General features: G+C 38.3%; 3 protein-coding genes across 3 annotated transcripts; 2 read left to right on the forward strand and 1 right to left on the reverse strand.

Moving 5' to 3' along the window:
• Positions 1–856: 856 nt before the first annotated feature.
• Positions 857–7,525, forward strand: LOC144664242 (uncharacterized). The gene is made up of 6 exons (XM_078525348.1): positions 857–1,037; positions 2,884–3,114; positions 3,483–3,627; positions 4,641–4,732; positions 6,595–6,825; positions 7,262–7,525. Exons 1-6 carry the CDS (start codon positions 959–961, stop codon positions 7,408–7,410), a joined length of 927 nt encoding a protein of 308 aa, XP_078381474.1. The 5' UTR covers positions 857–958; the 3' UTR covers positions 7,411–7,525.
• A 657-nt stretch (positions 7,526–8,182) lies between these two features.
• On the reverse strand, positions 8,183–13,929 carry LOC144662072 (uncharacterized). The gene is made up of 3 exons (XM_078522804.1): positions 13,632–13,929; positions 12,943–13,191; positions 8,183–8,355 (listed from the first exon to the last, which is right to left on the reverse strand). The coding sequence occupies exons 1-3, from the start codon at positions 13,699–13,701 to the stop codon at positions 8,183–8,185; spliced, it is 492 nt and encodes a 163-aa protein (XP_078378930.1). The 5' UTR covers positions 13,702–13,929.
• Positions 13,930–16,859: 2,930 nt separating this feature from the next.
• On the forward strand, positions 16,860–24,544 carry LOC144663511 (chymotrypsinogen B-like). Its single transcript, XM_078524480.1, has 8 exons — positions 16,860–17,240; positions 18,425–18,622; positions 19,783–19,986; positions 20,557–20,734; positions 21,339–21,487; positions 22,722–22,748; positions 23,682–23,786; positions 24,406–24,544. Coding segments are annotated over exons 1-8 (918 nt in total). The 5' UTR covers positions 16,860–17,185; the 3' UTR covers positions 24,408–24,544.
• Positions 24,545–25,885: the final 1,341 nt, after the last annotated feature.

Below are 25,885 nucleotides of genomic sequence, written 5' to 3' on the forward strand. Positions count from 1 at the left end.
TTTCTTTCTTTTTTCTTTGTTCCTCTCTTTCTCATTTGCTTATTTCAGTCACTCACCCACTCCTCTCTCCCTCCCTCCCTCCCTCCCTCCCTCCCTCCCACCCTCCCACCCTCCATTCCCCCCTCCCTCCCTCCCTCCCTCCCTCCCTCCCTCTCTCCTACCTTCCCTCCCTCCCTCCCTCCCTCCCTCTCTCCTACCTTCCCCCCCCTCCCTCCCTCCTTCCCTCCTCCTCTCACCCACCCTCCATTCCTCCCTCCCTGCCCCCTACTTCCCTCCCTCCCTCCCCCTTTCCTCCCTCCCTCCTTCCCTCCCTCCCTCCTTCCCTCCCTCCCTCCTTCCCTCCCTCCCTCCCCATCCCTCCTTCCTTCCCTCCCTTCCTTCCTTCCCTTATTCTGTGAAAAATTGTGAAAATTTCATTTTTCCTGGTTTAGTTAAATCCAGCCATAAATAGAACCTGTTTTACCCTAAGATATATAACAGGTTCTTATTTCATAAAATTCATTTAAAACTCAGAATTTATAAATCAGGTGAAACGAGCTCTACTGGGCAACAAAATTAGTCAAATCCCTTGCACTTTCATTTTAGTATATGTAGATACTATACAAGACCGTGATTCAACAAACACGCCAATTGTATCTTTGTTTACCCACACGTACAAAAAAACTCCGTTCTCTGACTGGCTGAGAAATATTGAACTTGAAGCGCTTTAAATAACGGTTAGCAATGCCATAATTTGGACGTTTGACAGCCTTGTCTTTGAATAAGCTTCTTTGTTTAGGATAAGACGGCCAATTACAAATCTCCAGTGTCACACTGAAAAACAATAAAGATAATTATCAGTTGCTTATGTAGAGATTAGATTCCTAGTCTAAGCAATATTTTAGGCTTGCCGCGGTGCTGTTAAGAAGTCAGTGCTTTAAAGATCTCTCTACTTTTTGAACGAAGTTGAGATTCAAAAATGTTGTCTAATGCATTCTACGTTGCGTTCGTCTTTGGGGCACTGCTTGTGGTGGATGCATATCCCGAGAGAAAACACGGTAAGATGGCTTTATTTTCCAGCACGCATTTCCTGAAGTCCCTTATCCTTATTCGATCCTCCTTACGGACGTTCTTTGCCAACTACTGTTCTACTGAACTGACTTGTAACAAAAACAAAATTGGAGGGAATCTGCAATAAACATGGGAAAACATTTCCATAACATGTGTAATATGAACTGATGCCTAGAACGCGTTTAAAAGATAAACAATTTTGCTTGGCGCCAAAACGAAGCACGCACTTTCTTAACTTCTTTTATGAGCCTTAACCCATGGAATAAGACATAACAACATCATTGAAGCTTGACAAGAAACTCGCCATTACTAACGGATATAATTTAGGCTCAGTTTTATAGAGCCAACAAACGCCTTAGATCTTTTACATTGAAAAACCGTTATCGCGTTTTAGTTAACGCGGGCTGCTTCAGGGGCCGCCAAAAATCATAGAATTAGCATAAATCTTACTTTCTAATTGTATGTACACAGTCACAGTCTGTGTAATCTGGACTTCTCGAATCTCCCAAATATTTGAACAAAATGTCATTTTTCTAGGATTTGCATGGTTTAGTTGCACACTTAAATTTAACCTCCCGTTTTGACTCGAAGCCATTTTCCTTGATCTTCCTTTGACTTAAAAATTCTAGCCTGCGTAGCGGGCGTCTGTGTACGTTTTTTAGCGCCTTTAAAAGGGTGGCCCCCTCGTGTCGTGTGTTTCCCATACTCGCGCTCGAAACTACAGCGCTACGCAGGCTATAAAAATTCAAAAACTAGGGACCTCTATTGTATCGGTCCAATTGACTTTGTAAATTATACTGTCGTATTCCTTTTGTACAAATGCGTGTCGATTCCTTGGTAGACTCTTCTTGGTAATCTACAGCAAACTCGGTGCCAATTGCATCATATGCCAGTGTATGCAGGCCTTAACTCAACAGCAGAACTTTAATCGTCATAATTTAAAGAACCAGTTATTCTATTTTTTTCCCTGACCCCTAAATAATCCTTCAAGCTTCTTAGCGCAAATATTTACCTTTCGTTGCATGCGTAAGAGACAGATTATTCAAAATTGGACAACAAAATATTTATAGCAGTGGAAACAATACGATTGAATAAATGCGCGCTTTTTTTAAATTGAAAATTAAGGTTTTTAAACGTCTTCGCGACTACGTTTTGGCAAAAAAATATGATCACAACCAAAACCCAGCCCCTCCCCACTGCATTACGCATGACATACAGTTATATACCTAAGGCATACAGTGGACCGAAACCCTGGTTAATCGAAACCTGAAGGGAAACGAAAAACAGTTCGAGGTTTTCTTTGAATTTCTTTTCCCTCCGAAATTGTGACCTTGCTTCCACCGCCGTCATAGGACTCAGGCAGCCTTTCTCTATATTTTGAGAACTTTCGTTCATAATCGAAGTGTTAGTATGAGAAAAGATGAATAAAACAGTTTCTGAGTGTAAACATATTCCCATTTCCTGTGTTTTTACTTTTGAAATGTTCCGCATGAACCAAAGTGCTTTGACAAATGGCGCCGACAATTCCGCATATCGCCTTTTTCAAACACTTAGTACTATTTTGGAAAAGCTCTAGAAAACTTAATAAATCGTCAGGATACTGAAAATGTTTCGAGCTTTGAAATGTGAAAATTTAAACCTTATCTTTAAAGTACTTTACTTGTTTTCATGAATTTCTGACGTTTAACTGGGGTCGAGACCGTGCTGTAATGAAAGGTTAACAGTCCCTCTCGCCAGTCCGTCGTTTTGTGTTGACACGACGTAATTACCAACGATTAAGTATTTGTATTATAATGAATTATGTTATAATTATTATAATTATTTTTCCACCAGGGCACTGCGATGCCAGTTACTTAAGACTCGGCTGCTTTAACGATAAGCACGTCAGAGGCCTTCGTCCTATGTCAGACATGCTTTTCACTGACCGCGACCCTTCTTCGGATAAATTCAGTGGCATAAATGTTGACTGGACGAATTGGGACACATACGTGGAGGGGGTTGTGTGCCGCTGTGCCAAAAAAGCGAAGGCTGAAGGCTACACGTTTTTTGGACTGCAGTATTACGGTAGGTGTTATTGAATAGTAATTTTAACCATCATTTCGATGCCAAAGAAAATAAATATCAAAAAGGATTTATTACAAAAAAAAATGAACCGTTTTCCAACAAAAAAGTCTATTATTGGCCAAAGGCGCAAGCCGCAAACGGGAATAGAATGAAGTATGTTTCTTTATGGAGACTTTACTTGAGACTAAAATAACAACTTGACAATGTATGAACAGCTTGCGTACACGTTTACGCAAATCGTTCATAATTACATTGTCTCTAATTTTTTTTTTCACGCACGTATACGCACGTAAAAAAGAATACACATCACAACGAAACGTTAAAGACTGTCGTTGAATGCACTGTTATTTTTTTATTTTTGATTTCAGGTGAATGCTGGGCTTCAAAAGAATTCACTTTCAACATAGACGGGATAGCAGACGGATGTACTTCCACCAACCACGAGCCATGCACATATGAATCCCCAGTGTGTGTTGGCGAGGATTATAGCCTCTTCGTGTACAATTTGCAACTGTAATACATCTCTTCTTACATTAACTACATTTATGCCAGTGTTTCCACGTCGTAGCAATATAGTACAGTAATGTATTAAGTAGAGAGCAAAATAAATATCTGTTAGGATAAACGCTCTGTAACCAATTCCTGAAAAATTATATTTGGGTGGGGCTGAAAAGCAACAGAGGGGTGTGTAAACTGGTGATATTGTCGGCAGGAGAGTTTTATGACCTCTCCTCCTCCCCCTCTCTCTCTCCTCCTCCTCCCCCCTCCTCCTCCTCCTCCTCCTCCTCCTTCTCCTCATCCTCATCCTCATCATCATCGTCATCATCATCATCATCATCATCATCATCATCATCATCATCATGGACAAAACATATTTTTGCTTTCTTCCTTTCTTTGTTCATCTTTCTCCCTCTTTTGCTTACTTGCGTACTCAGTCACTCACCCACTCCTCCCTCCCTCCCTGCTTCCATCCCTGCCCATCCCTCAAGCCCCCCCCCCCCCCCCCCTCCTTCCCTTCTTTCCTCCCTTATCCGGTGAAAAACGGAGTTTTACCCTAAAATTTATAACAGGTTCTTATTTCATATAATTCCTTTTAAAACTCAGAATTCATAATTCAGGGAAAACAAGCACTACTGGCAAAAAATAAGCCAAATCCCTTACACTGTCATTTTAGTATATGTAAATACTATACAAGGGACCGTGAGCCAACAAATACGCCATTTTCTGTTATTGTTTACCCACACGTACAAAAAAACTCCGTTCTCAGACTGGCTGAGAAAGATTAGAAGCGCCTAAAATAACGGTTATCAATGTCCAAATTTGGACGGCTAACAGCCTTGTCTTTGAATAAGCTTCTTTGTTTAGGATAAGAGGGCCAATTACAAATCACATAGAAAACAATTTTAAGGTAATTATAGGTTAATTATGTAGAGATTAGATTCCCAGTCTAGGCATTATTAGGCTTGCCGCGGTGCTGTTAAGAAGTCAGTGTTTTAATTAAAGATCACTCCACTTTTTGAACGAAGTTGTGATTCAAAAATGTTGTCTAATGCATTCTACGTTGCGTTCGTCTTTGGGACACTGTTTGTAGTGGATGCATATCCCGAGAAAAGAAACGGTAAGATGGCTTTATATTCCAGCACACATTTCCATGAGTTTCTTGTCCTTATTCGATCCTCCTTTCGGACTTCTTTGCTAACTACTGTTCTACTGAACTGACTTGTAACAAAAACAAAATTGGAGGAGAATCTGAAATAAACATGGGAAAACATTTCCCTGGCTATAAACATGTGTAATATGAACTGATGCCTAGAACGCGTCTAAAAGATAAACAATTTTGCTTGGCGCCAAAACAAAGCACGAACTTTCTAAACTTTTATTACGACTCTTAAGCCATGGAATAAGACATAACAACCTAATTGAAACTGAACAGGAAACTCGCCATTATTATTAATTTAAGGACATTTAGCCTCGGTTTTATAGAGCCAACAAACGCTTTAGATCTTTTACATTACAAAAACCGTTAGCGTTTCAGTTAACGCGCGCTACTTCAGGAGGTCCGCCAAAAATCGTGGAATTAGCATAAATTTTACTCTTGGAGTGTATGTACACAGTACTCAGCGTCGTCGCGACTGCTTGAACCTTCCGAACACTTGAACAAAGTATCGTTTCGCTAGGATTTGCATCGTTTAGTTGCGCACTTCAATTTTACCTCCCGTTCACAACCAATTTTCCTTTCGGGCCTTTGAAGGTCGAAAACACCAGACTTCACTGAATTAGTTACATTGACTTTTTAATTATGCTGTCGTATTTCTTTTGTACAAATGCGCGTCGATTCCTTGGCAATCTTCAACAAACTCGGTGCCAGTTGCATCATAAACAGGCCTTAATTCAACAGTCGAACTTCACTCAGTCGTCGAACTTAATTTCATTTTGTAAAACGAATTTTGCTTGGCGCCAAAACAGAACCGATTGCATTCCTCGGATTTCGCGACCCCTCAATGAACCCCCAAACAAGCTAGCACAAATATTTACTTTTCGTTGTACGCGCATAAAACAGTGTGGCAACAAAAAGCTGAAGAAAAAATAAGTTGAAATACATGCGCGCCTTTTTTTTTTAACTTAAAAAATGGAATTGTACGTTTTCCCGACTAGTTCTTGGCAATAAATATGATCAAAACCAAAACATTTTTGTTGGTTTCCTATGCTCTGTCAAATTATGAGCGAGTTTTAAGGAAGGGTGGGTTTACCCAATACATACAGTGGAACCCCGGTAACTCGAACTCTGAAGAACGAGGCATAACACAATAGGCACTTGTGTTATTCAATGAGATGCTAATAAGTGGCGGGCTATTCTGCAATCTAGCCTTATTTCAGGGCAAATTAAAATAATCTTGTCAAGAACTGCGAAACGATTATGCATTCTTATGATGAGATCGGAAAATAATTGTCAAATACGCGATCTGTTCGTTGCGCTAATTAAAATCGGCAAGGGAGAACATTAGCGCAAATATTTACCTTCCGTTGCAAGCGTACAGTAATAAAGTAAATGTAACTCACCTACAGTGGAGTCCGGAGTTTTCGACGTTCCAAGGCCCGAAAGGAAAATTGGTTCAAGAAAACAGGAGGTAAAATTGAAGTGTGCAACTAAACGATGCAAATCCTGGGGAAAGGATACTTTGTTCAAGTGTTCGGAAGGTTCAAGCAGTCGAGAGTGCTTTATCTAATTATTTGTTAATTCACGGGAGATTATTTAAAAGTGGGACAACAAATAGTTGGAGAATGGCGCGCGCCATGTTTTTCTGTTTAATTTTCTTGATTTTCTATTCCCTGCCAAATTGTGACCGAGCTGTAATGAAGGTTGAAGGTTAGTTCTAACAGCACAGTCCCCACTCCGTCGTTTGTTTTTACACGATACATTGGTATTCGTTATAATTATAATGAATTATGTTATAACTATTACAATTATTTTTCCACTAGCGCACTGCGATGCCAGTTACTTAAGACTCGGTTGCTTTAACGATAAGCACGTCAGAGGCGTTCGTCCTATGTCAGACATGCTTTTCACTGACCGCGACCCTTCCTCGGATAAATTCAGTGGCATAAAGGTTGACTGGACGAATTGGGACGCATACGTGGAGGGTGTTGTATGCCGCTGTGCCAAAAAGGCGAAGGCTGACGGCTACATGTTTTTTGGACTGCAGTTTTACGGTAGGTGTTATTGAATAGTAATTTTAAGCACCACTTCTGTGCCAAAGAAAATACATTTGAAAAAGGATTTACCACAAAAAATGAACAGTTTTTCAACAAAAATTCTATTATTGGTCAAAGGCGCGAGCCGCTAACGGGAAATGAATGAAGTTTGTTTCTGATATGCAGAAAGTGCTCGAGACTAAAATAACAACTTGACAATGTTTGAACTACTTTCGTACACGTGAACGCAAGTCGTTCATACATTGTCTCTATTGTTTTCACTCATGCACCTAAACGCACGTAAAAAAATTACGCGTCAGTGGAAATGCAGCTTACTGAAGAATCTAGATCGCTGAAGCTCTTCCATTTTGTTTCTGCTAGTCTGTCCATTTACCAACGAAACGTAAAAGACGGACGTTTCAATACAATGGTTTCTTTTTCTTTTTTATTTCAGGCGAATGCTGGGCTTCAAAAGAATTCACTTTCAACATCGACGGGATAGCAGAAGGATGTGTTACCACCAACCACGAGCCATGCACAGATAAATCTTCGGTGTGTGTTGGCGAGGATTTTGGCCTCTACGTGTACAATGTGCGGCAGTAATACATCTCTTTTTAAAAAGGAGCTCAGTGTTGATAGATAAATGTCAGGGTTTCCGCTTCGTAGGAATATAGTTACTGTAATGTATTTAGTAGAGAACAAAATAAATATCTCTTAGGACAAATGTTGTTGTTATAATCTCGTTCCATTTCCTGAAAAATTTTATTGGGGGGGGATCAGGGATACGGATGTGCGTATAGTGGTGGTAGTCGGCACGGGAGTCTTATCATCATCATCATCGCAAGCTCTGAACAAATCTGATAGGGGCCTTATTAACAACTTTTTTTTTCTTCCTTTCTTTGTTCCTCCCTCTCTTTTTTGCTTGCTTGCGTTCTGAGTCACTCGACCACTCTACCCTCCCTTCTCCCTCACCTCTCCCTCTTTCCCTCCCTCCCTCCCTGCGTCCCTGCATTCCTTCTTCCCTCCCTCCTTGCCTCATCACCGTCCCACCCTCTCTTCCTCTCTCCCTCCATTTCTCTCTCTCTCCTTCCCACCTTTCCCTTCCTTCCCTCCCTCCCTACCTCCCCGCCTCCCTGCCATCCTTCCTTCCTCCACGCCTCTCTCCCACCCTGCCTCCCTCCCTCCCCCTCCCTCCCTACCCTCCCTCCCTTCCACCCTCTCTTTTTATACGACTGCCCTTTTTATTCTTAGAAATGAATTTTCATCAATTTTTATTTTTCAATCTTTTACAGAACTTTCCTACTAACGCGCACTTCTTATGAACAACATCACACCAAACAAAAATAAATATTAAACAACAACGTTTGTTTTATTTTTACTTTCCAAACAGACTTCTACGCTGTACAACATTATAAGCATAAATGGCGCCTTTCTTTCCAACACAAATGTTCGAGTTAAAAGCGCAATCATCCATGTTGTTTGTCAAACACTGGTCACTTAAACCGTTGACATTCACCGTAAACTCTTCTTTAGCGGCCCAGCACTCACCTACCGAGGAGAAAAAAAAACAGAAGTAAAAAATTATGTCTGAGACGATAAGTAATTGAGCGAACGCAGACTGCATACTTTTTTATGGCGCTTTCAAATAAAGAGTCTAGAGAAAACGGGAATAATTAAGGACGAAATGAATAAATTCGATACGATGCACTATATAGTTCCCTTGAGAGCTCTTATGTGCGGCTTTCTCCAAAAATCGACTAATATCGCCTTTCGCTTGCACAAATTGGAAAAATCGATTTCGCTCATATTTTGCTCATAGATAGGCCCTAGTGAGAAACTAAACGGACTGCAGTTAGTTTTTCCTAATACAGCTTCCTTTCGTAGAAATATGCAAAAAACGATTTTGCCCCAAATTGGGCGCAAAATCAACTTCCTTTTGACTGATTTTATTGAAAGTTTGATCGCCTCGTGCGTTATACTGCAGCTGTTTTTTGATATTTCAATAACATTTATAATGTCTTTAGGTATTTAGTGTATGACTGAGTAAAAATAAAACAAATCGAGATTTATTTATAGCCTGAAACGGGGATAAATCCAAAGGCAAAATTTGCAAATAAGTAGCGAGTGAAATTATGCAGTAAAACTCTGCCATTTTTTTCTATGTGCGATAACCTAAAATATCGTAAAAACAATTTTTATGGGTTAACTAGACATATATCTAATAGGATATTCAAAAAAATCTCTGGGGAAAAGGTTTTTAGTGGCCCGCTTTGGCCTTTGTTTATCACTAGTTTTGCCGTAAATCAGAAAAAAGTAAATAATTGCGTGACACTGCTTATCACAATACCCGCTGACAGTTTCACAATTTCCTGTATTTTAAATAATCTAATCATTTTAAAATACACGAAAAGGATAGATGTCACATGCCAAATGTAAATGGAAAGGAAACTTTTACTTGTTTTATACCAATATCGCGAGTGGCTGTGCTGTTAAGTGTTCTTCAGCTGAAATCAGAACCAGGCAAATGTACGTGCTTTGTCTACTTTTCATTAAAGTAATTCAGAAGAATTCAAAAGGGCTTAGTTAAGATTTTTTCCTTCCTATTGCACCACTCATGACAGAGTTTGTAGCCAGGGCGTTCTGCTACAAGAGAAATGATAATTTCTGTCGCTCCTTTTATACTTCATTTAATAATCCTCAAAAACACCTAATAAAATTGTCAGATTCAATAGCGTAACTAACCAACTTACAATGTTTCTCACACTTTAATTTGTTACATTTTAGTAAATTAACTTCACACAACGATATGAAATTATTATAAAGGGATCGGCTAGCAGTTCAAATGGCTAGATAGAGAATCACAGCGTTTAGCTTTGACACGGAATCAACTATAAAAGGTAACATGGATTAGCACACAATATTCCGGGAATATTGGAAACAAAGTATGCCTTTCTAGATATAGATTCCTTCTTTCACTCCTTTGTTGTAATATAGGGAAAATATTAGTAAGAAATGCAAACATCATAAATAGTGAGTCCACCCCACCTCTAATAAAGCAGTAAGGAAAATTTTCTACAAATTCTAGTGGAATTGCAACGAGTGTGGATATCAGGGCGGGAAGGAGGGGGTGTTTTAAAGGGCACAGAGCGGATTAAAAATGGAAAACCTACATGTATGTAAAGCACGAACTTGCTGTTTTCACTTGAAGCAGGTACCAGACTTCATACTCTTGAAGTTATCATAAGTTTTTGGTCAAGTATCATGATCATATGGAGGAGAAGCCACGAGCCAAGCGGCCCACACTGCCGGAGCTTATCCCGGTTTCCGTAGATTAAGCGGTAGGAATTTTTACTCCCCCCTGAATGAGATGCTATCCATTCAGGGCCTCCCCAGATTTTCGCCGGCCTATCACCTGGGTGTAGAGAGGCAGAAGTATGTCTGCCAAGAACCCCAAGGACCCGGGGGCGAATCGGACCGCTCGATCCGGATTCCGGCGCACTAACATTAGGCACTGCGCCCCTGATCATATGGAAGCACCCCTGATCATAACAGGGAAGCACCATACGTAAATAAAATATAATGGGGTAAAGATTAGCCAGGTAGAACATCGGGTTTAATTAATAAGTGACAATCGAAGTAAGTACATGACCACTATAAAGCAACATACATTTTACAAAATTATATTAAGTTACTTCGTTTTACTGGACACGCTCGGGTGTCGTTCAGTGCCGTTACGAGAATCCCAAGGGGGCACTCAAAAAAGTACCCTTTTTATACCATATGACAGGAAAGGCACCCTTTGTAAACCTTTACTGAAAAAAGGTACCCCTTTCATATACCTCAAAAACACAAATTTGCCTAAAAAAATAATTATTTTAATGTCTATCATTTTAAAAAAAAAAGGTGTAATATAATTATCCTTTAAAACCTAAATGACCGCTATCTTTACCCTTCAGTACCAAAATTTGAAATCCCACCCTAGTGAAATCCCTATTTTTTTTTTGATCACCATTACTCCTTTATTTAAATTTTAAGATAAGGAAGCCCTAGTTTTTGGTCTTATTTGTCCCCCATTGATCATCCCCGTCACTCGAAATCCCTATCCCCTCCCCCCACCCCCAAGAGGTGTGTGCATCGATTTTTTTTATTAAAAATTTACACTTCTTAAAACGCCATGATTAATAAGTATCACTCCTACCCTGAATGTCAACTTTTATTACACCTTCTTCTTCCTTTTATTATTCGAAAGTGAGGCATTATATCGGACGGAACCACAAAAATCAAAATTGAAGCCTGTATAAGAAAGAAGCGATAACCCGAGTGAGAAGTCGATATCTCTATCTACCGATCAACGGGAACAAATGTCCCGTTTTTTAAATTAACTTCGAAATCTTTACCCCTCTTTCGTTTTGGATATTTTCCTCTCGCCATTTTATTAGAATTGAGGGACCCTACATCTTTCGTTTTCTTGTCCAGCCGAGACAAGGGAGAGAGTGATGGGCAACGATTTATGTTAACACGCCGCACGAGCAATCTCATTCACCACAATGAAGAAATGAATTAGTCACGAAAAAGTGGGACCCCGAGACTGTTTCTTTTCGATCAAAGGAGACTGACAATAAATAAAAGAAAAAAATATTTTTAAATGTGTTATGAATACGAAAAAAATGCGAAAAGATAAATCTGGCGACGATTATTTGAAAGTACGGGAAAAAAAAAAGGGTCATGAAGTTCTAAGAGAGCGCACGACAAAATCAAATCAAAAAAATACAGATAGAAAAAAAAAAAAATTGACTCGTTTACGTTTTATTTGAATGAATTGTTTTTTTTACGACCAGCTTTTGAAAATGATCGAGGGTTAACAGCTTAAAACTACTAACACAGAATTTCGCTAGGTTAAACCACCGACGGGCCGTCTAGCATTTGTGATAAAGAGCGTGTTAAGATCACGCAATTATTTCAAAACGGGTAAAGGGAAAATCTCTTATTGCTTTTACCTTTTCAAAGAGTTAGCACATGACCGTTTTATACTTGGGTTGTTTGAAAGTATTTTTTCAAAAAGATAATTTCCCTCGCGCTTTACTAGCCTTGTCACGTATTCTGTCAGGCTAAAACGGCAATTTTCGGCGAATATATAAGTACAGGCCAAAGCGGGCCACTAAAACCTTTTTCCCAGAGATTTTTTACGATATCCTATCAGATGGATTCCTTTAACCCATAAAATGTATATTCACGTTATTTTAAGTTATCGCACAAGAAAAAAATGGAAAGTTTTACTGATAATTTCGCTCGCGACCCAATGCAAATTTTCCTACATTTTATCCCCTCAGCATTTTTAATTTTTTTTTTTCGCAAACAACAAGACTAAAGAGAAATAAATATAAAATATAAACAGGGTAGCGGAGGCGACAATTTTCAAAAAAAATCAGTCAAACCGGAAGTGGATTTTGAGCCCAAGGGGCGAAATTTTTTGACATATTTCTACGAAAGGAAAATTATGAGGAAAAACTAACTACGGTCCGTTTAGTTTCTCACCAGGACCATTATGAGCAAAATTGAGCGAAAACGGGCATTCTATTTGTACCGCTGTCTGGTTGATAATTCTAGGAAGTCGCACTTATAAAGGATAATTGTCAACTGGAACTAACGGCGCGAAAGCTAGCGTCTATTGAAGGCATATAGTTAATATTATACACACGATAACTGTCTAACCCTACTCAAAAAATCAAATCAAAAATTCAAAATTCTAACGACTGATGAGTCTGGAATCAAGTATATATACCACTTCTTTTTCTGTCTAGCTGTTCTTTGGATAGGTTGAAATAGTATTTCGTGGCATCTTTTGTCATTATCTGCGCCTACTGCATGACTACTTTTACAATACATCGTGCTTAATCCTGGAAACACAAAAACGAATTGTTTTCCAATTGTTTTGCTGTAAGCTTCGCCAACGTTTTAAGCCCGCAATAGCAAGTGATTTGAAAATTAATTAGGAACAAACATCGGACTCGAGAGACCGGCGAAAATCGAGCCTAGAAATTGACCAACCCTGTACAAACGGATCACCAATTTCTCCGAAAAATTCGTTTTTTTTTTTTTTTTCATGTGATATTTCTTGAAGCTCACTAAACTTACCGCAAGCTTGTACGCCAAAGTAGGTGTATTTTTGTTCCTTTGCTTCGGCGGCGCATCGACAAACAAGGTCGTAAATGTAGTCGTTCCATGCCTCAAGATCGGTCTGGTTACTTTTAAGCTCCTCAGGGTCAGGACAATCCGATATGACATCAGCTAGCGGCAGGCGATCTGGCAGAGGACGCTGCCTGAAGTTAAAGTCGCTGTAACATCCAATTCTACGATAACTGATAGTGCACATTTCTGACAGTCCTTGAAAATTGAAAGTTTGAGTGAAAAATAAGTAATATCGTAAATGACGTTAACATAACCTCAACTTAGAATAACAATCTTTTTAGCGAACGAGGTTTTGCCAGCTTGAACCGTACATACAGGAATGACGAGTAAACAGAATCTTTAGTTAGAAAAAAGCGTATTTTCAATTTCAACGAAAGAGGTTTTACACGGACGGGCGTTCGCCGCCACAACGTTATGCTTCCAAAGAGTGCATTAGAGCTGTCTTTACTCAGATATCGGCAGCTAGCTCATGCCAAGACGCATAGTACTAAGAATTAAGATAATTCTTTAAGGCGTTGACCGTTAAAATAGCATCACATACATCAGTTAAACGAAGAAATAAATAAATCATACACGGACATCTTATCGTGAAAAAATTATGCCTGAGCTATCTATAGCAGTTAATAATCCCTTACCATGAGCAAAGCTGACTGCATAACACATCCCTAGCAGGGCAAAGGCAAAGAAGAAGCGCGAAATAGTCATCTCGGTAGACGAGGTTAGCTTCTGTGCGCACTGTATGGCCTTCAAACACTGTATGACTTGCTTGATCAGGAGGAGCTCTCTTTGTAATTAACTAACAGCCAATGAAACTACACCTTTGATTTCAGCATAATGATGCAGTCATGCTTCGCAACACAATCATTGATAAAACAACAATTAACCGCCCGGTCATTTAATATGGTATTGACCAGTCGAGGATATTGCACTGCAGTTTCTGCTATTCGGCAAACTATATGATTTTTTTTTTTCATGAAAAATGACACGATCGAAGTGTAAACATATCTCATCTTTTGTTACGAGTTTGTTTCTCTCTTAGTCAGTTTTTCCACTGCTGGGCTTCCACAATAGTACTCGCTTTATTAACTTGTCTTTTTTTTCATTAGTTTGGCGTGTTTTGTTTTTCCTGTCTGCTGGTTACAATAAGTAAAATATATGCTTTACTATCAAAGTCACTAGAGCGGTAAAACCGCCGAGTAATTAAACCGGCAAATGCACAATTCTTATCACGCGATTTAAAAAAAAAATGTAACGTGGACACTACTCAGATGGGAAAGCCAAAAAAAGCTTCGGGGTTTGAAACTCTTTAGCAAAACTGCATGGAACCAGGAGAATCACCCAGGGCTTTCTACGCCAAGAGAAAGTTATAAAAGATATTACCCTTGCCCCCAACCGCAATCCTACGAAATCTCCAACTCGACACTGGACGCCCCACGGAGCTGATGAGCGACACAAAGAGCTCAGCTGAAGGGGGGAACCGCCGTTTTTCGTAGTGGTGTTTGTAACCCACATGCAAAGAGAAAAAAACAAAAAACAAGGAGTTTCGACTAAAAATTCCCGTCAACAGTACGACGTCACGCACAACCAGCCAAGCGGAGGTGTAGAAAAAAAAAAATAAGAAAGATATGAACAAGAATTAAGGTTGAATACACCATCGACCTGTTGTTGATAGAATAGAAGCAACAAACGGAGACGCACACGAAATATCGGCCCCACTGTTATTGGGTTACCAGAGTATATAGTAAATATATGTAAGGGAGCGCCGGAGGAAATGAAAAAAAGAAAAAAAAGATGGAAAAGAGAGGTATGCTCCTCGGTAATTGGGAAAAAAATAAAGATAAAAAAAAAGTCACGTTTTCCACAAAAGGGAAGGGGTTAATAATAAGTTTTAAGTGAATTTTTATCTCGGCCAATAAAAAAATAAAATAACATGTCCCGCGGACAAAAAAAAACCTCGATAAATTGAAAATATTTGTCTACAAACTCAGGAGGTAAAAAATGAATAAATATAGATATAAGGAAAATATAGTTTTGACTGTTCACAGGAATGGTATAGAGCGATATACCACGATCACAAATATGGTAGCCAATCGTCAACGAAAACAGCTCGGGAGTTAAATATTGTAATTCTTTGGGCAATTTAAAAAAAATTCACTCGCGCTTGTTGGATATGAGATCGTTAAGCCAACTCGGCGGTACGCGCCTCGTTGACTATCTTTCCTCTCATATCCAACAAGCGAAGTGGAATAATTTTAATTATTACTAAGGACCTGTTTATATGGAGAAAGAGGTAGGAGGGTACAACTCCATACCCCGGACGAGAGAGTTTTATATGCTTCTTTATAAATAGCTGCGAACCGTTTACATGAAAAATTGTAAAGTTGGCGGGGGGGGGGGGGGTGGAGGGTGGAGGGGGTAGGGTGGCCCTGGGTAGAGCGTCACTCGCTTTGAAGGTAGGGAGACCCTGGGGAGCGAGCCAACTGTTTCTCCATATAAACAGTTTGGTTATTTTTGCCTCGCCTACCAGGGACAATTTGACACACACGTAGCATGCGCAAACGCTACAACCGGCAAAAACAAATTTGCAGATACAGTCGGGGGTAAATTAGTCCAAAAAATGGTCTTGGTCGATGATTAAGCGTTCCTGATTTTAGAAAACGCAGCCACAATAGATGTTTTAAAACAACTCTCGCCAGTATTTTGAATCGAGAGGGCCACGTTTTGGCTCGGTCAACAGGGACAGTTTTATCATATAAACGCTCGGCAAAAGACGGCGCGGGGAAGAGTGTAACCCTCCTACCAGGGAAAGCTCTCTTTCATATAAAGAGGCCCTATTTGGATTAAAATTTTAATGGACTGTATTAACCAAGCGTTATTAAAGAAGTACAGTGGTGCACATCCGCCGTAACTAATCTTATTTGGCTGCGTGTAAATTTGTGCTGGTTAACCAGAGCATTTCTTTTTTAAATGGCAACCTTCAGCGCGCACACACTCGACACTACGTTTCAAGTCTTTCAGCTGCTTCAGCTGAATAAACTATCCTGGCTTATTTTGCGGGTCGCGCTAGATAAACCGCCTGTTCTGCAGGCTAAATAAACTGCAAATTAAACCTCCGCAATTCTGTGATTAAGAATCTAAATCCCTGTTATTAAAAATACAGATGAGCTGTAATTACAGAAACACAGCAAGGTTTATGTTTTCCTTATAGTGATAAGCTAAGATATAATTATAATGAAATAAACTTAACCTTATGTACACACGCCAAGTACGTTTTCAATAATAAAACAGAAAGTTAAATAAGGAGTTAACAGAGTAGCACTTTTGTGAAATGTACGCGCGGCAGTTTTTACTGTACAGTGCACTGATACGATGGCGGTATGGGGCTTTCTCACGATGAAAAGCTAACGTCCTAACCAGCTAACGTGTGAACTTTTGCCGATTGCGTGTTCGTGCGCAGTTTTCACATTGTGAAACATGCTGTATCGCCGTTCAATGTTAATTATCCTCTCTGTATTGTCATATTAATCCAGAACAAAATAGAGAAAAAAAAAAAGGGAGATCACTAACGATAAAAATGCAATATTTGAGAAAAGAATCATAGCCAGCCCAAAGTCGTTAGCGGGTTTGCTAGCTTTCGGCCTTGGAAAAAAAAGAACACATTTTCGCGCCTTTTTTATTCTTAAACAAATGGATGAACAAACATGTTACTGATGCCCCGGAGGCTTGAACGCTGTGTAAATTTTGATTTATTTATTGCATGATTAGAAAGAGAATCTCATCTTTTGCATGTAAAATAAGCAGATAAAAATATATACTTTAATTATTAAACGTAGTTTATGTGTGTTATATATTCTAATGTGATGCCATATACAACTTTCTATCAACTTTCTTTCCAGTCGTTGAATGAACAATAGTTATCTTTTGTTAATGACATTTGGGGAATTCTTTCTTTCTTCTTCACAGTAATTTATTTGTCACGGCTAGGTGAATTATTTTTCACACTGTTTTGTCTCTTACAGTGTATTTACTGAGTGATTACACAGCTTTTTGGACTCTTTTTGTCCCAACGTATCCTGTATACACTTTCAAAACAGATGGGTGGCAGCTGAACAATTTGGCTTCGACATATATCAAACCCTTTTAGTAATTGTTCATTCTGTTGTACTGTGGACTACACTGCAACACCAGAATGCAAATCTTAATTGCCTTAATCTTCTTTTCATTGGGGCCAGTATTTTCTCAAGGTAATGTTAATTCATTAAACTAATATCACAAGTTACTTTTTTCACGTTTTTTTTTTTTTTGCAAAATTACTTGCAGTCAATATCTGTTTGTTGCGGTGTTTCGGTAGGTTTTTTTTTTCGTAACGACGAGTCTTTTTATTTGCTATTATTCGGTACATTGTAGTTGGTTTAATTTGTATTTCAAATAGCTGATAGTGTACCAAGAAAAGGAGTAAGAACTATCGAAGCATGCACAAGCGCAAGCACAAACACAAGCAGGCGAACAGAAAAAAAAAAATACCTTTTTGCTTGTGCTTGACACAAGTTCAAGCATAAGCTAAAAAATTCGATATCGATGTGTTTGTGCTTTTGCTTGCGTCAAAGCCGTATTCGGGGTGAAATAAGAGCTGTTATGCTTGCGTTTGTGCTTGCGCTTGTGCTTGCGTCGCTAGTGAAAACCAGGCTTTAGGAAACGACACTTTGATACTTTTAATACGATGCATCCATAAGATCAATCAATGCCGGTTACTTCTTAAATGAAAAGGCAAGTGTGGTTCATATCAATGTCAACACAAGTTTTTTTTACCATGCGAAAATACAGCCAACAGAAACGGAAGCCGGAATTAGACGCATCGCCTCCCATCGTGCGCATGATCCGACGAAGTAGCACGCACCCGACGGCTGTCACGTGCGCCGGGGAACGAGTGAGCAGAACCACAGCGAAGTATATATTCAAAATTTTTAAAATCACAATACTATCGATACTAAATGTTTTCCAAAAAGTGAAACCATTAATGAATTTATTTATTTTATATTGGAGGCATTATTTTAACAAGTGATCAATTTCAGGGTTTCATAAGGTTGATTTACAGTTGCTTTTGCTCATCTAAAAAATGGAATTTGAATTCACATCAAGCACTTCCAAGAAAAGCATAAGACAAACATTTAAATAAAGAAGAATGTTGGTCGGTCTTAGCTTTAAGCTCTTATAGGATGGAGATAAGTATAGAAAAAGGTTTGATTCGTCGTATGGCGAGTGTAAAAAATCTTTCAGTACGCAAATACGTTTTGATACAAGATAGCCAATTTAAATTCGGTCTAACTGTTAGTGCAATTGATTAAATAAAATAATTTGATAGTACTGCTTATGAATTTCTCTCCTTATGTAATGTATATTTCCTTCACCTTTATCGTTTTCGTTATAGCCCGATGTGGTTATCGTCCAGGGGCCAGAATTATAGGGGGCTCAACGGCAACCCCCAACTCATGGCCTTGGCAATTGTCATTGAGACTGATGAACGGGCATAAATGTGGGGCGTCCCTGATCAACTCCAGATGGGCCATCACTGCAGCTCACTGCGTGGTGGCGAACAACGATCCACATGTGTACACTCTTGTAGCGGGTAAGAATGCTAACTCTCTTAACCTTGTGTGTTTACCTCATTGCGCATCTTTACTGCGCATAAGTTCCCGCACAGCGCGCGCGCAAAAAAAAAAAAAAAAAAAAAAAAAAAACGTTTTTAATAACGGCTTAACTCGCCAGATAAAGAAATGGTGGTTCATAAGTGGACGAGTACCTTAGTTATTTTATTTTGTAGCTGTAATAAGCAATTATTGGATGAGGTTGAGCATGATATCGTGAATTATCAAAACCGAGGTCTGTGTTATCTGCCGAAGCCGAAGGCTGAGGCAGATAACACAGACACGAGGTTTTGATAATTCACGATATCGTGCGAATACCGAATTCAATAATTGTTTTATTATACGTTTCCAAACAATTTGCCATCACTTTTCCTAGCGCCGGTGTAAAACTTCGTCAGAACATTGGCCAAAGCGGTTTTATCTAGTGGTTCCTCCAGGTTCTTCTCCCTCAAATAATCATTCAGAATTTTTACACTTTTTTTGTTCTCTTGGTGTTTTAAGAATCTTTATTCTCGATCAAAACTTTCAATTCCTCTTCGGAAACGGAGGCGAATCGCTCAGTCATATTTTCAAACGTTTGACAGCACTACACGGACGGGGGGCTTGGAAACTAGGCAGACTTAGAACTCGACGTGATAACCCAATATCTGCTGCAGATATTGGGTTATCATGTCAAGTTCATATGCTACTGTATATTGACTGAATGCTCTCGACCAATCACATGTTTCAAAGTAATTCTAATGTATAATAATTCTAGAAATCACCTTCTTTCTATAAAAGGAATATGGACTATTTTCTCTCGCGGAAAAAAAAAACTCACAGAAGAGCTTGAACTTAACCAGTACCCTCGAATATAATTATGGCTTCGAAAACTTTACATCGTCGAAACAAATCGAAGCATACAGGAAAAAAAAAGGCCTCTTCCATGATACACTGTATATTAAATTGTTCCTTTGAGACAGTTAAAAGCATATGCTTTCGCTCTATCCATATGCTCCCATAAAACGAACGGCTCAAATTTAAATGTTTCCAAAAGCTAGTATGGTAAGGAATTATGTAGAATACACAGCAGTAACCAAGCCTTCGCTTCTTTGTTAAATGAATTTATTAAAAATGTATGAATGTACACCTTTACTGATAGGAGCGCACAAGATCGATGGAGATGGAATGGTGTATCGCGTCAACAAGATCATCGTTCATGCAGGGTTTAGCATGTCTTATCTTAGAAATGACGTCGCTCTCTTGAGGCTTGCCGTTCCAGTTAAACTCGATGGCAAAGTGGGTACCGTCTGTTTCCCTAAATCTGGGTCAGGTGTCTCCCCAGGAACAAGATGCTGGATTTCAGGTTTGAATTTTTTTTAGCAGATGCACAAGTATCTTAACCCTATTCAGACCGGGTGGGGGGGGGGGGGGGCTTTTGAGGCCCGCGCTGACTTTGAACGCTTATAACTTTTTCAAGATTCAACAAAACGCTGCCAAACTTTCTGACTTTTTCTTAAATTTATCATGCAATTATTTGGTAGGGTTGGGTGATGTGTCAAGAACTTGACAGCACCATGGCAACGGCATTTTGACAGGCATGTTTTCCAAAATTTGTAATTTTCGTGTTTCTATTAATGAAAATTAACTCCAACGCATTTATTTTTACCTTTTACGGTTTTTAGGCACATGTTAATTGATTTTGTGCTCTTTGCAGTAATTTTGGGCGCTTTTCTAGCATTTTGGAATTATTTTTGGAAATCCGAGATCCAAAAAGCCCGGTCTGAATAGGGTTAACGCTTGGAACGTGACAAGGGAGTCGCGGAATTGCGTGCACAGTATACGGATCGACCAACATCGATTTTAGATAATGTCCAAAACACTATATACCTAAATTGTTCATCTCTTCATTTTTTTATTACTCGTCATTTCCTAGGGTGGGGAACAGAAAGGTTTAATTTCTGGGGATGGGCCAAGCCACCTAAATACCTTCAGCAAGCCAATGTTCCTGTTGTGGACTCCAAGGCCTGTGCACAGAAAGCCGGGAGCCTCGTGCATGACGCAACAATGGTTTGCATTGGAGGACAGGGGAAAGGTGCTTGCTATGGAGATAGGTACTGTAACAAATGCTTATTGAATGAATCTCTTGTATCAATGTTTTGTTACCCTGTACTTGAGCAGTTATCAAAATATTTTTTCACTGCCTAAATTTGTACTGCTTTTGTATCTGTATCTCTAACTACAAGTGCATCTTTATCCACAACTTCAACTGCGTCTATAAATGCAACGGCATTCCCAAGTGCATCTGCATCTGTAATTGCAACTTCAGGTGGAAGTTTATCTGCAACTGCATCTTAATCAGCACAGCATGCACATTTCACCCAAAACATATGTGTCTGGATTTATCAAAACCTGGTTGTTGTCGTTTTCACTACTTTGAGCGCAAATCGCTGCAAACACATATTTTCTAACAAGTAAGGATACAATACAACTAAATGGAATGTAAAAAACTATAATCTAAAATATAAGAGGATTGCCTGCCTTTTTTTTTTTGTTCATTATTGTCTATACCCCATGTCCATAAAAGGCCTGCCCACTACCTATAACCAGATTTTGGCTTTCTAGTAATTGGTGCTGTCTAATGTAGTTCTTTTTTTTTATTATCATTATATCTTTTTTTATTGCTAAGATCGTTTTGCTTTCTTTGATTAAATTAAGTGGAGGCCCTCTAGTTTGCGAGGAAGGAGGGCGTTGGGTTCTTCGTGGCGTTGCATCTTGGGTTGGTGGCAGGAAGTGTAAAACTGATAACTACAGCATGTACGCTCGTGTCAGCTACTTTATCAACTGGATCAATCAGCAAATTCGAAGTACGTGATTTCACTTTATACCTATAGCAACTTAGAAGCCTAACCTTCGGACGTATAAGGGGACGTACATTGGGGCCGGGGGGAGGGGGGAGGGGATGATAAAATCGTCAGAGGTTTTTCGAAATTTTGAAAATTGAATTTATTTTTATAGGAGCCTAGTCAGCCAAGCCTTTGTTTTTGTTTACATGCGAGAGTATTGGTTTTATATTTTACGCGGAGCCTAAATGAAAGAGTTCACTGTGAAAGTGCTAATGGTAATTAAACAGACTTCCAGTGACACAACTTACTGCAATGCAATAAGATTTCGCCTCGCCATACAATTTTTTATAATTTCGAATTCGATGGCATCAAAAATGGCGGAGGTGGATTAGGGCCTTTAAAGTTGCTTCTGAAAATTTCCAGAAGTTATTTTTTTTTTTTTTTTTTTTTTTTTTTTTAGTTTTATAAATTTTTTAAAAAAAAAAAAAAAAAAAAAAAAAAAAAAAAAAAAAAAAAAAAAAAAAAAAAAAAAAAAAAAAAAAAAAAAAAAAAAAAAAAAAAAAAGGGGGGGGGGGGGGGGGGGGAAGAAAAAAAAAAAAATAAATTTTTTTTTTTTTTTTTTTTTTTTTTTTTTTTTTTTTTTGGGGGGGGGGGGGGGAGGGAGGGGGGGGGGGGGGAGGGAAAAAAGGGGTAAAAAAAAAAAAAAAAAAAGAGGAGAGGAAAAAAAAAAAAAAAAAAAAAAAAAAATAATGAGAAGAAGAAAAAAAAAAGAGAAGAGGGAAGAAAAAAAAAGGGGGGAAGAAAAAAAAAAAAAAAAAATGGGGGGGGGATCGATTCACCGCTCGCTGAAACTATAATGTGTTAACTATGTGCCTATGATTTAAATTTGTGACATTGCTATGGCAGTGTGCAGGTAAGCAGGTAAAAATTGCAACTTTTGCATAATGCTTATATTTCCTCTTTTCTTTCTTTAACAAAATTGTACGATTCGCATTTTTCCATTAGTGCGTTCGAAGTTTCATGGTTGAGTATTTTTGATGAGATTTTGGCAATAATCATGTTTTGCCATTATCATGTATCATTTAATTTGTGATAAAAGAGTGAGCTATGGAATTTTCTACTTCAGTTACAGTTCAGACATGTTGGTTAGGTACTTATCGTGTATCATCATCTACTAGATATATATTAATTTCTCGCGTATTAGATAGCTCAACATATATATCACCCCTGATTTTTTTTTTATTATTATTTGAAGGTGCGGGTGATGGACATTATGGGAGAGGTAACTCTGCTTCTGTTGTTGTAATTGTTGTTGTATTTTCTTTAACCCAAAAAAAATTTATTTATTAATATATTTATGACAAAGAAACAATCAGTGGATGAGAGGATAGACTCGTAATGTCGAGTAATGTAGTAACTTTTCTCCATGTTGTTGTTGTCGCTTCTCTTTATTTTGTTAACAACTAGCACAGCATGAAAATTGGGATTTACATTAAATTAAAGGTGGTTAAATCTGGTCTAAAGTCGGTTATCCAACTTTACACCATCAATTAAATGTTGTTAAAGGTGGTTAAACCGACCTTTACACTACCGTGTGTAAATGTGATTTAAAGTTGGTGTAAAGAAGTCCCATTACCCTGCCTTTAAACTGGAGTGTAAAGCTTTAAAAAATGTAAAGTCAGCGTATACCTGAATAAATTCCAAATTTACGCCAGTTTTATTTGAGCTTTACACCACGGTAAAGTTATATTTTCATGCTGTGTAGGATTGGGTCTTCACTAAGGAGAAAAATCTAAGTGTTTGAAGGAAAACAACGAAACAAATAGCAGACAATTTGGCTGGAATAATGTAACATATGTTAAGGAACAGCGCTGACGCGAATATTCGTTGGAACAGACTGCATATACCTAGCAAATATCTCATGTTATAAGAGAACGGCATCGTAATTTATCATTATCCAATCCCTTCCAGAGCCATTAATAGAATTGCTTAAATAATGAATCTCAAGTTACACCAAAGACCGATTTTAGAGTCGTGGCATGTTACATAATAAACTAAAACTTGTTATTTAAATGGATTTTACTTACATTTCTACGAAAACGATTAGAGTACTTGATCCCGATTTCTGTGAGGTGATTAACAAGATTATAGTTCAATCACCTAACATAGACTTAAGCTCGTAACTTAATTGATAATTGATTTTGCTCTATTTCAGAATGCAAGGATGAGGTGGATTCCAATGCCTGTTACCGAAATTTGTCCTATTGTTGGACTTCAGAAGTGTACTCAAAATGTCAAAAGGCGTGTGGTTACTGTGCCTGTAAGTGTTTTATGCTAAACTTAATGAAGAAGCGGAGTTGCCGAATTTGTTGTTGTTGTTTTAAACTTGTTGTTATGGGTGGTAACCAGGATTGATAGTGTTTACAAATCTGAGGTATAAAAATTGTAAAAACAATATTTATAAAATAAAACAACAACGAGTTTCGCAGTATAGACATAAGAACATGCTGGACCAGTATGAGGAGATTAGAATTACGGATCAAAGTATGAGTAAGCGTGTTAATAAAGACCACGAGACCGGGTTTTCTGCGGAGCGAATAGACAACGAGGCGCACTCCAGTTTACTGTCGCTCATTTAAAACGAAGGCGAGCAGTGAAATTGTTTAAGTAGAAACTTAAGGATTGCAGTCCAAAATCTACAGTTGTACGTATTTCAAATCCAAGAATCAATACATATTTTGCCATTTAAGTAAAAAGCAAAGCGCGCGAAACTGTGTTCTCTCGTCGAACAAACAACAAGAACAACAATGAAAAACCAACCAGATTCGTGGTTTTTCAAATGAACATGCACGGTTGATTTTCTACTAATCAATAATAGTTCTTAATTTAATAACATTGAACAAGAAACATTTAAAATTCTTTGTCCTTTTCTTTTCCAGGAAAACCTGGACTCAGGCCTTTGCACTTGATGAACACCGTTGGAATTTGAAACGAAATCACTGATTTGTCAAGAGATATCCGTCTTACTCGGAGACAAGCATTTGTGAGTCTTGTTGTTGAAAAATAAACTTGAAATTAATGGGACAAAAATGTGGCTGTGTCTTTTTTATTATTAGTAATCGAGTTATATTCTGTAGGAAAAAATCGACACATTAAAATGATGCAATACAGACCAAATATGTCAATTAAGCATTAAAATGGAACGCACTGGAGAAACAGGGGGATCTTTATAATTCTTCCTTCCACAAAACAAAATCATTTACCACAACTTGAATTTTTCTTTTTCGTAGTACTCCCCTCCCTTACTTTACAGCACAGACAATAAAGAAGTTGGCCATATTTTCCAAATTACACATGATTAAAATTAATTCATATTAGCTGGCCTTTCAAGTGTTACTCCTTTATCAACCAATACGAGTTTTATCCGTATCTCCTGTTTTCCTTACGTTTTGCACGTTGATGAGGTTCATGAATAGTTCATACAAGTCCGCTTAATTTTCCCTTTCAATCAGAACAGAATACGTAACACAGACAAATGACCAGTTTTCGGTGCGTCTGAAGTGTAAACAAGGCTTAATCTACGTGGTGGAATTTCATCACTAGGGCCAAAAATCTTCCTTTTGAGTTGTCTTTGTTTTTATTCTTTATCCGACTTTTTTTGGACCTGGAGTTAACATTATGCCGAACCCACTTGATGGCATTTTTTTCGAAAAGGGCCAATGTGTCCATTTTTGTATAAGATTCACTTGACCAGTTTTTAGTGGATATGGAGAAAAAAATAGCTAATATGTGTAAGTGGCAGCATTTTACCACTAGGGCCAAAAATATTCATTTTAGGTTCAGCATGTGGGGGGACTCATTCGATATTTTTTTTAGGACCAAGCTTTCCCTAGCAACAGAAACTAATCCATACATTACCCAATACATTTTGCTTCGCGTAAAACTGAATGTATCGTCTTTTTCACTAAGGCAGTTAATTAGTGAGGAATTGGTTGTGACAAACTGCACATGAATTCATGCGCCACATTAGTAAAGAGAAAAGATGACATTTCACAAACACGCGCGGCTGAACAAACCATTCTAACAAATTAGTATTCTGGGTGATTAGAAAATTTTAATCTTCACGCACGAATGTTGGCCTGATAGTAATCTCGTAGAAATATACTTGATTTCAAAACGAAAATAAAAATGACAAAGCAAAGTTTCATCTGGTTTAAAAATTAAGAAGATGGAAGATTAATATTCAGGGATATACACACAGTCTGATTTTCAAAATAATAGTTTAAGATCTTTTTTCATGTGCATTCAGCTTCTTTAAAAAAAAGATGTCATGTTCCCAATGTTGTCAAAAATATTAGTCCTGGAATTCAAATTTTTTGCTAAAACTATAACTCTCGTCACGATAGCTTCTTTTCAAAA

Source organism: Oculina patagonica, chromosome 8 (genome assembly GCF_052425735.1).
Source record: "Oculina patagonica isolate OP01 chromosome 8, crgOcupat, whole genome shotgun sequence".
In the NCBI taxonomy this organism is placed as follows: domain Eukaryota; kingdom Metazoa; phylum Cnidaria; class Anthozoa; order Scleractinia; family Oculinidae; genus Oculina; species Oculina patagonica.